The sequence below is a fragment of the Chelonoidis abingdonii genome, chromosome 7, assembly GCF_003597395.2.
Source record: "Chelonoidis abingdonii isolate Lonesome George chromosome 7, CheloAbing_2.0, whole genome shotgun sequence".
In the NCBI taxonomy this organism is placed as follows: Eukaryota; Metazoa; Chordata; order Testudines; family Testudinidae; genus Chelonoidis; species Chelonoidis abingdonii.
The window spans coordinates 96,131,400-96,142,531 of record NC_133775.1 but is presented as its reverse complement, the minus strand read 5'-3'; the positions used below and the strand labels follow the sequence as shown (position 1 = coordinate 96,142,531).

General features: G+C 41.1%; 1 protein-coding gene across 1 annotated transcript in view; it reads right to left on the bottom strand.

Annotated features, from left to right (window-relative positions):
* Positions 1-3,440: 3,440 nt before the first annotated feature.
* Positions 3,441-11,132, bottom strand: part of KIF3A (kinesin family member 3A) — a 45,051-nt gene continuing 37,359 nt past the window's right edge. Inside the window, exons 15-17 of the mRNA XM_032769141.2 lie at positions 9,923-9,991; positions 8,911-9,035; positions 3,441-7,570 (exon numbers count right to left, since the gene is read on the bottom strand). Of these exons, the coding sequence (XP_032625032.1) occupies positions 7,522-7,570; positions 8,911-9,035; positions 9,923-9,991 (243 nt within the window). The 3' untranslated portion in view covers positions 3,441-7,521. The remainder of the gene's footprint in view (positions 7,571-8,910; positions 9,036-9,922; positions 9,992-11,132) is intronic.

The following is an 11,132-nucleotide window of genomic DNA, read 5'->3' as shown; positions in this document are numbered from 1 at the left end:
AGAGTCTATTTTGCAAATCCAGTGTTCAGAAACGTGATCTTATGCAAGCAAGCTACAGGGATGGCATAAACCTAAGGCCAGCAACAGCAAGCCAGTGGCTCAGAAGTACGTAGAAGTTGGCTACATGCTTTAAAGGGCAATATCAATTCTAGAGCCATGAGGTGGTCACATGTGATTTTGCAGAGTCCTTCATACAGCAGACCTCAGATTTCCTCTTTCAGTGCTCAACTCAGTGCAGCACGTGCCATCACCACCCCACTTTACTACTACCAACAATTCAAAGAGGAGTTTGTGACAGCAGCAGCAAAGGGCAAGAAAGGAGAAAGACCAGAGGCGGCAAGAACAAGATGTCTGAGCTGAACATCCCCAGACTCCTGTGGCATTCAGAGCAGGGGGTTAGTTTCAAGCCTATCAACAAAATGCCTGATGCAGCAGGTTACGCTTAAATTTGGCAAAAGTGTGGGAGATTTCTGATGAAACACAGCATGCAGTAACTTTGGAAAGTCCCTGTACTCCAGCAAGGTTCAACTGGTACATCAGCTGAGTCAGAGTATTCTCAATGGAACTGCTCAGTTATCTATCGAAACCCTTTATCTATTGCCTGCACATAGCCCATGAACGATTTTCTTCTGCGAAAGGAAAGCATTCTAATACACAGTATTGTGTGTGTCAATAAGTCATTCCTTACAGCAGAGGAAACGGAACTTAACTTCTAAAAACCTCAGCTAATTTTGCAGCAGCCTCGCAACACTGTTTACAGTAGGTAAGTATGGTTATTAACACCAAGAGCACATTTTTTAAAACACGAGATCAAGAGCAGTTTCAAAATGCTCCCCAATCTGTCATCTCATCTTCTACATGCAGGGACTATTTTTTTTGTTGTGTGTACACAATGCATAAGGCCAATGGGCCCCTAATCCAATCACAAATAAATACTACAAACTGGGACCCTACCTACCATCAACTCTAGCCTCTCCCCCATTCCCCACCCTGACCCCATTCCAGGACAGCAGGATGGGTTGAAGGGAAAAAGGAATTTTTCTGAGGTGAGAACACCATTCCAGAGGATGGCTGCTGGCAGTCAGACTACTAGCAAGGGTGGATTACCATACTAATCAGAGTGGTCTCCAAGGAAGACAGCTGAATCCATTCAGAGCTTTAGGGATAGCTTTTCAGTAGTACTCAGGACCCAGCTGCTTCCCCGATAGATTGGTTGGGTAAAAATCAATTTTGAAAATCTGGTTCCTGTACAGAAAGTGTTGCCTTTAATCTATAAATCAAGAAATGAATGGGGAGCCAATGCAGCTGACAGAGCAGAGGGAAAGTGTGCCCAGCAAGAATCACCACTTGAAAGGTGGGGCAACTCAGAGCTGGTGCAACCATTTAGGCGACCTAGGCAGTTGCCTAGGACACTAGGATTTGGGAGGCGGCATTTTCTTCGGCAGCGACCTTGGCAGCCGGATCTTCGGCCGCCCCAGTTGTCGCCAGCATTTAGGCGGAGGGAGCTGGGGCAGGGGAGCGTGGGGAGGGCCACCTGCAGCAAGAAAGAGGGGGGCGGCACGCAGGGGAATTCTCCGCCCCAGCTCACCCCTGCCCCACCTCCTCCCCGAGCACGCTGTGGCTGCTTCACTTCTCTCGCCTCCTAGGCCTGCGGCACCTAAGATGATTGGCACCGCAAGACTGGGAGGCGGGAGAAGTGAAGCAGCAACGGCGCGCTCAGGGTGGAGGAGGAACAGCGGTGAGCTGGGGCAGGGGATGCCTCAGGGTGGAGGGTACAAGGTGGAAGTTTCACCTAGGACGCGAAACATCCTTGCACTGGCCCTGGGGCAACTCTATTTTGCGTAAGCTAAAATTTTTAAATGGTCAAATTACTCTTTCTGCAGTCAATACAGGTGGAAAGGTGAAAACACTAGGTATTGCATTTGTGGTATGGTCAGATCTCAGAGCAAAGCAGCATGAAGCCAGCCTAGTGGTGGAATAGAAGACTTCCCAAGAACACCAAGACGGTGCATGAAGTTGTGGCGGGTGAAAGTAGGAGCACTACATTGATGCAAGAACCATCTTTTGGGCTAAAGTCTAGATAGTCTGACCACGTTATTAAAGATTCCATGACACTTTTGCTAAAAGTAGATGCACTAAATGTTAGTTTCTGGACTAATTCTAGGGCAGGTAATTCTATTCATCCTAGTTAAAAGTCCCCTGAATTTGAATTGGATACAATCTTCACTTCTGCTCCTCAATTGCATACAACATTACACAATTTAAGAGTATCAAGGTTTGTTTCAAGAGCATGCCACATTTCAGTAGTGGGTGAGATGTCTTAAGGAAAAAAAAGCAGCTCTAGCCCAACCAGGAGTTTTACGCTTAAAGCAAGAATCTGGGTGAAATTTTATGTTGATCAGACTAGTGCTCATGATGATCCCTTCTGACCTTAAAAACCTATGATCCTTATTGCTCACGTCCCTCACAAGGTAACTGATTTAGTTAACACCGGATAAAACATTTTTGAGATCCTTGGATGAAAGATGCTCCAGAAGTGCAATTAAGTGCTATCATATTTCAAAGCTCTACTGGTGACCTTAGCTACTATCCTTCTAATGACCATTGGAAGGATCAGTCAACACAGAAGTTGTGAACATAGCAGAACAGCCATACCAGGTCATACTAACGATCCATTTAGCTCAGCATTTTGTCTTCTGACGGTGGCCAGTGTCAGATGTTTTAGAGCAGGGGTAGTCAATTATTTTTTTGTCAAGGTCCAAATTTCTTTGTCAAGATATAGTCAAGGTCCACATTCCTGGAAACATTTAAAAAAACAACAAACAACAACAACAACAAGTAAAAAGATTTCAGGGTCCATTCAAAAGCATCTTGCTGTCTGGATTTGGCCTGCAGTCCACTTGGGGCGGCCAATACAAAGGGGAGGCACTCCATCTGGTATCGGGACGGCATATCCAGGTCTTCGGCGGGAATTTGGCGGCGGGTCCCGCATTCCCTCTCTTCTGCTGAGGAGGAAGAGAGGGAGTGAAGGACTTGCTGCCGAAGAAGCCGCGCGATTGAGCAGCCATCAAAGTGCCGCTATTTTTTTTTTTTTTCCCCTGCCGCTTGGGGCGGCAGAAAAGCTGGAGCCAGCCCTCGTTCCAGCGTCTACCAATTGGAGGTTTAGGGATACCTGGTGCATGGGGTTGCACCCCTGAACATTTTGACTAATAGCCATTGTTGGGCCTATCCTACATGACCTTATCCAAATTCTTTTTTGAACCCAGTTATACTTTTGGCCTTCACAACATTCCATGACAAGTTTTACAGGCTGACTGTGTGTTGGGTGAAGTAGTACTTCCTTATGTTTGTTTTAAACCTGATGCCTATTCATTTAATCAGGTGACTCCTGGTTCTTGTGTTATGTGAAAAAAGCCACACTGTGATAAAAAGATGAAACATTACGAGTTCAAATTTTTATTCCTTGGCAAGAACATGCACCATGTAGACACAATACTGGTATGTACAACGTAACAAATAAAATTTATACATAAAATACAGTGAACAATCAGAAACAACACTTCCAACAAACTAAGCAAAACAATAAACAGGGAGTAATGGTACAACTAGAATTTCTTGCCTATATACAAATGGGTGAAACAAAACTAAAGAGAAAGAGTTATAATTTAAAGTGTACAGACTACAGTATAAGTTAGTGAAAGGCACTAAAGAAGATCCCTCCCCCACCCCTAGCAATCCCAGGCCCAGGAAAAAATTAAATGCAAAATATGCTCTATTAAAAGCAGCGTTAAGAATGTAACAAACCAACAAAAGACCCAAGAAATGTCCATGTTAAGGCCAACACTCCTGAACAGAGGAGCTGGGAGGAAAACAAACGGATATGCGCACACAAAAGAGCATGAGTTAAAGAAAGACTGAGCTGAGACCAGAATAGCTGTACTGGTTAAAGCATAAATTTAAAAAAGATTTAAAAAGGAGTTATGGACAGAATAAGCCTGCAGATAATCCAAGAGCTGCAAGGTAAATCTGTAGTCCAGATGCATATTTAGCAACTTTAAAAATAATGCCCATACTCAGACAAACATTCAAACCTCTCAAAGATCAGTCAAGCTTGATAAATATAAACTGAACCTACTTAAAAAGTATTTCATTTCAAAGTTTCTCCTTTTTAATAGCAAAGGATTTTGTACTCCAAAGCCAAAGCTGTGACAGCACATCACAACCAGCAAGTCTATCACGGAGCATGCTGGTTTTATGTGCAAATTGGTATAAAAGATAGAAATGACCCAAGAAGTTTCCTTTTTTAAAAACAAACAAAACAGACAGAAAAGCTGTATAATAGTAGTTAAGACAAGTAACATTTGTTTATCAGGGACTTGTCTTTTACAGATCTATTCCACTGTAGCAAATCCACTTTTAGAGTTAATCCTTTAATGTTTTGGTATGGGTAGAATGGCTCACAATGGCACCTTCAAGGTGCCATTAATGGTCTGTTCGACAATTTGGTAAGATCATTTATAAAAAGCACTGATTAAGGAGGAATTGTTTATTCGCCTAGTTGCTGGATCCTACTGCAGCAAGGTCATAATGGTATTAACTTTTATCATCAAAACCGAGGAACCCCAGATCTTATATTACTGACATTGGCCCCAATTCTACACAGAGCACATGGCTCCAGAAACCCACATGAACCTTGAGCTTCCTGCGGCTAAAGAGATTCTCTTGCATGGAACCTGGTGCAGGCCTGGGTCCATAGCAATGACTTCTGAGCCATTATGGTCTCTCTCCAGTCTTTTTAGCATGTATGACAAGCATACAAGTTAGGTAAAATAGGATGTTTAATCAAGTTTACTGCACATTCACAGTAAGATACATTTATGCACCAATACTTTAACTTTTCTTCAAGATGAGACGCAAATACACCTCATTTTGGGGAAGAGCTTGATGAATTCCCTCTTATTTAAATACAGTGTTATAAAAAAGAAATCTGCTAGAAGTTTTACTTAAATTTTGTATAAACTTAAAAGTGATAGTTCCAGTTGTTTTTTAAAAAAATCCCACGCAGCACAGTAAGTTTTGCTCCTGGGTGAAGACACTGAGGCCTTGGCTACACTAGCGCTTTACAGCGCTGCAACTTTCTCGCTCAAGGATGTGAAAAGACACCCCCCTGAGCGCAGCAAGTTACATTGCTGTAAAGCGCCAGTGTAAACAGTGCCCCAGTGCTAGGACCGCGGCTCCCAGTCCTGTAAGCTAATCCCCTCTGGGAGGTGGAGTACCTGCAGCGCTGGGAGAGCTGTCTCCCAGCGCTGGCGCCGTGACCACACTCGCACTTCAAAGCTCTGCCACGAGAGCACTCCCGCGGCAGCACTGTACAGCTGCAAGTGTAGCCATACGCTGAGTATGCCTACCCTGCAATTAAACACCCACAGCTAGCCCAGGTCAGCTGACCTGGGCACACAGAGTTTGGGCTGCAGAGCTGTCCAATTGCGGTGCAGATTTTCAGACTAGGGCTGGAGCATTCCCCCTTGCAGGGTCCCAGAGTCTGGATTCCAACCCAAGCCCAAACAGCTACACTGCAATTTTACAGTCCCTGAGCCAGAGTTAGCTGACACAGGCCAATCATGTGTGTTTAACAGCAGCGCAGACATTTGGGCAGATTGAAAGAAATGGATTTTTAAAAAAGAAAGGACAGCAGAGCTTAGCCAGAATGCTACTGAAATTCTGAGAGTTAAATATGTCCTTGTAAGACTAAATTTCAACTGCCAAACTGTGCATCTTACACTTGCATGTAGATCCACAAGACACAGCTATTGGTCACAGTACTAAGCAGGGGACATGAACACATGGTATTTTGATGAATTTTTACATATTTTACACACTACAGAAAGAATATTGCAACTAACTAAGTCTTGTTACCAGAATGAATGCATTACACCTGCAGTGGAACAGTGCTATGAGGGACTCCATCTTTTCACATCAGCAGTCACAGCTTTTTACACTCCATGCAACACTGTAAGGTTATATTAAAGTTATCGACATTAATCATCAATAGGTTTATGAAGATTTATGACATCTGTAACTGATGTGGTCCAGCACTAGTTACATAATATGCACAAGACAACGGAATAATAATTTCTCCAGTATCACAAAAGCAATAAATTAAAACGTTTAGTAGCAGCACAGTTTTCAGGGGGATCAACTGAACTAGTAAATCAGCAGCCACTCAATGCAAAGGATAATGATTTTAGAAGAAATTAAGCTACAGTCTCTAAGTGTAATGGAAAACAAAAGACTAATTGGATGTAGACAGGACAGACTTTTGTGTGAATGTTACTATTACCTGGGTACAGGAAGTAAAGGAAACACCTCTCTATTGTAAATATAAAGGGTCCAAATTCATCATGGGGCAATAGACCATTGCCCCCAAAATATTAGGGCCAAGGGTGAGAAAGCTAGCCACAAGCTATGAAAACACCTAGCCTGAGCTATATTATGGGTTTGTCACTCTCTTTAACATACTTTGATTTTATCTTCTCCATCCATATTGAGAGTAGAGCAATTCATACAAAAAATGCAAAGCTCAGTTACAATCAGAGATCAACATCCTCCACCCAGTGCGAGCGCAGTCAAAGCAACAGTGCAAAGCAGCCTTCAAAAAAGTAAAATATATTCTCTTGCATTTTCTTCAGCAATGGTCACCCTCAAAAAAGTAGTCAAAGAGTTGTTGCCTAGAGACTGTGTGCATTTAAACAGTAAATAAAAGGACAACAGCACTTCAAATAAAATGAAACTAAACAGCTTTGTTTTCATTTGTACTGAAACTAAACAAAACATTGTCCCTTGCCCAGTGTTCTTGAATTTGTACAGTTTAGATTTTCGAAACAGTCACTCTTTATGCAACAATAACAGTAAGTCTACATATGTCAGTTACTAAAGGAACAGAAAGACAATTAGTCATCTAATCTATGAAATTCGAACAACAGCTACTATTAGGGTGTATTTAAATAGCCAAAGAAGGGGGCTCAGTATTCAGATTGAGTTACATCATGGATTTATACCCACCACATGAAAACATATAACAGTGCAACACAGGACAACAGTGTAAGCTGCTAGTTTATGTACAAAGCAGGACATAAAACGGAGTTATCAGGATTTAAAGTTCAGGGTCTATCTACCACTGGGCTAATATTTTTAAAATTTAAACACATCTAGAGTTCTTGCTTTCTATACATTTCATTTCGACAAGGGTTACTGCCAATGGTTTCCCCGCACAACACAAAGAGTGGTGTAATACATTGACAATTTTGCAACAACATATATACTGGTTTAACGTATGTTAATATAACATACAGTATAAGGGTAATTAGAGAAAAGTTCATTTTTGTTTACTGATGATGCATTGTTTTGTAGCCCCTTCTGGTCAAATTGTGCCAGTTCCTCAATATTTTCTAATGAACTACGAATTTTAGCAAAGCATTACAACACACATTAATCTTTACTCTGACGCTGAATGCGTAACACCTACTGAAGCAGAGAGTCAATTACGGGTCCTGGCTTTGCTGAACGTTTTCTGTTTGGAGAGGAGGGATGGAAAAAAGACAAAAACACATTACTAGTCTACCAAAGAAAAGGAAGGGGTGACATTTTCCAAATCTAAAGTATATACTATTAACATTTATACAAGTTTGGTTTCTAGCCTCTAAAAATAATATGCTAAAATCTCAACAATTGCATATTTAAATATTTTAGAAGCATAACTCAAAATACAATCTATCTAGGCTTACATTTGGTCAGCCATCAGCACCACCCTCATTTGGACAGGTAACTTATGTGTATTCTCGCATGTCATTTGTGAATTTGGCCCCCAAAGTCTATGCTAGAATAAAACACATCAAGTAGCCAGAAGAGAGGAATATAGCAACAACTCATACAAATGTTTAAGAAGGCGTTAAAGTAGGCCATTTCCTAAGTCACTGAGACTTGATTATGTGTCATTAAGAGTCAAATTTACACTGCTTTATGCCTCTTAACTTGGTCCCAAAAGTTAATGTTTCTTGCCAAAGCCAACTCTCTCATGATAAAACACTACATAGCGTGCACAGTATGTTTTCTCTGCTGACTATAAATCTTCATGCAGTACAGTCAGTTAAAAAGTATACCTTAAAAATGTGTAACGTGCCTGAGTAACCATAATGTATTACGTTTGCTGGCTTGGTGTTACTTTCCCAATCTTAATGTTGTTGGGCTTTTTGGACAATTAGCCCAAACTGGAACCAGAATTAAACTCAGCAACTCAGAAACCTTTACTGAGTCTCTACCTCATATCACCTATAGAATGTTATATTCCTCTGCGTAGGCTTCAGTGATTTTAGCATTGTTGAGGCATGTATTCATGTGTGTCTTCCATTTAATTCCATTCATTTACATACCACCTCGATACCCCCACTATTTATACTATGAAAAATCTTATACCCCTTTTTATAGCTCTCCACAGATATAAGATCATGTAGTCTGAAAAGTTAGTTTTTTAAATTCCAAAATTATTTAAAAAGGGGGAAAAAAGAAACTGTCAGTTTTTGAAAAAAAAAGAGGAGAAATCACAACCAGCTCTAATAATCTCATATCTTGGCAACAGAAAATTGTCCTTAAATCAACAGAGCGTGCTTTCCAACTATTATGGATTTTGATCAGCATTCACTATAGTTCAATTACTTTCTATGTTGAATGCATTATAGCACTGCTCAAAGGGCCTGGGGTCCTGTGTTCATTCCTTAACTCACATTCAGATTAAAGGGATGCCCAAATGCAGCCTACAGGACTGATCCCCAAAATAAACTCTTAGTTAGGACTTAGAACACTTCACATGGAAGCTCCCAATCACATACAAAACCATTTCACAAGAACTCTCACCTTCTACTGGTTTTAGGCCTTGATCTTCCTTTTGAAGTCCTCGGCCTCTCTAATTTCATCAAAGACTGCCTCAGGCTCTCTTCTGTGTAAGCTAGATAAACATGGGAAAGGTCCACCTCGAAGGGCTAGGGAAAGAATACACAGAATCCATTTTACAGCTGTGTGTATATAACACTTACAGAAGTGATAGCATAGTTCTTGATAACACTTATCAAGAAGCATGCTTCATCAAAACACCAAAGACTATAAAAATCAGAGTTTGAAAATTTTACAGCAGATGCAGTACATTTTAGGTAGGGCCCTACCAAATTCAGGTCCATTTTTCTCAATTTCATGGTGAGAGGATTTTAAAAATTGTAATTTTCATGATTTCACAGCTATTTACATCTGAAATTTCACAGTAATTGTAGGAGTTCTGACCGAAAAAAAAAGTTGTGGGGTGGTCGCAAGGTTATTGCGGGGGGGGGGGGGTTGTTTGCAATACGTACCCTTATTTCTGCCCACTGTTTGGCTGGCAAGTGGCACTGTCTTCAGAGCTGGGCAGCTGGAGAGCAGCGGCTGCTGGTAGGGAGCCCAGCTCTGAAGGCAGAGCCGAAGCCAGCAGCAGTGCAGAAGTAAGGATGGCCTGGTATGGTATTGCCACCCTTACTTCTGTGCTACTGCTGGCAGGGTGCTGCCTTCAGAGCTAGGCACCTGGCCAACAGCCACTACTCCCTGGTCACCCAGCTCTGAAGGCAGGACAGAAATAAGGGTGGCAATACCATGAGTCCCTTGCAACTCCCTTTAGGGTCAGGAACCCCAATTTGGGCAACGCTAGTCACCTCCATGAAATCTGTATAGTATACGGCAAAAGCACACAAAAGACCAGATTTCATGGGGGGAGACTATATTTCCCTGTCCTTGACACATTTTTAATGACCATGAATTTGGTAGGGCCCCACACATGGGTATTCATTGGCTTGTACGCTATCAATCTATACAGTTTGATCCACATTTAAGAAGAGACACTTACATCTTTTTCCTTTTTATCTGGTACTGGGGTCTGTTTTCTCATGTTGTTCCCTGTATATGCAACACATTTCTTAAAGAAAGAGAAAGATCTGTTAGCAAAGTCAACTATATTGTAAAACTGATTTCACAATTGGATAGGTTTATATTTGCTTCCAGCCTCAATTCAATTCATCTGGGAGTCTGTAAAATGAAAGACCCACTTTGCACTTTTAACCCATCACGACAGTTAAGATTATCTTGGATTAGAGATGAGTGAATCATTTTTTTTAAATCCATTCATTTCAAACCAATTTTTCTTTTTCTCACCAAAACAAACAAACAAAAAAATATTCAAAATTTTTTAATTTGGGTCAAATCAAAACATTTGACAATTTTTGTCTTGAAATGTGGATTCAAAACATTGTCAAACAGTTCATTTTGACATTTCCAACATTTTTGTTGTCCAGTTTTTTTGTCAAATTCAATCCCAAATTCATGAATAATTTTAGTACCCTGAAAAATGTGTTTTTCTAGCTTTACTTCCCCCCCCCACCCCCAACTGCAGCTGGGATGTTCTTTATAGAAGTACCTGAAGCAGAACTTCCTAGGACTAGTGGCTAAATTGAGCATTTACACATCTAGAACTTTTACTCCCCTTGGCAGTTTGCCAGTCTAGTGGACTTCACGGCATGATGCAAGATATATATATATATATATATATATATATAAAGCTTTCAGATGACCCTTTCTGTTCCAACAACATAGCTGCTAATATTGTTGGTGACAGCTGCAATAGTTTTGATTAGCTCATGTCCATGAAACACCAAAATCCTCAAACACCGAACAAAAACCGGCCATAACATCTGGGTTAAGTAACAAACCCATCACAGAGATCTTGCAGTCGCAGTATTACTATAATTCCCTGCAAGTCCTAAATTTCCCTTGTTTAAAAGGCCTTCTGTTGTGATGATACAGTATGTCAACTGAAGTGCCTCTGCCCTGTTAGAACAGGTTTCAAGCAGTCTGCAGCCCAACAATGGCTGCAACAAAGAGGAGAGCTCATCTCCCTCACCTACTCCGTTTATTCTGACGAAAGGTGAACTCCAAATTGGAATTTGCATTTTAATAGTATTAAACAGAAAAAGGGTTGCATCCTGGTTTGCTTTAGGAATGCCAGATAATTAGGAAAGCCAGAGAATTAACTGCAAGAGACATGAATGCTACACGTCTTA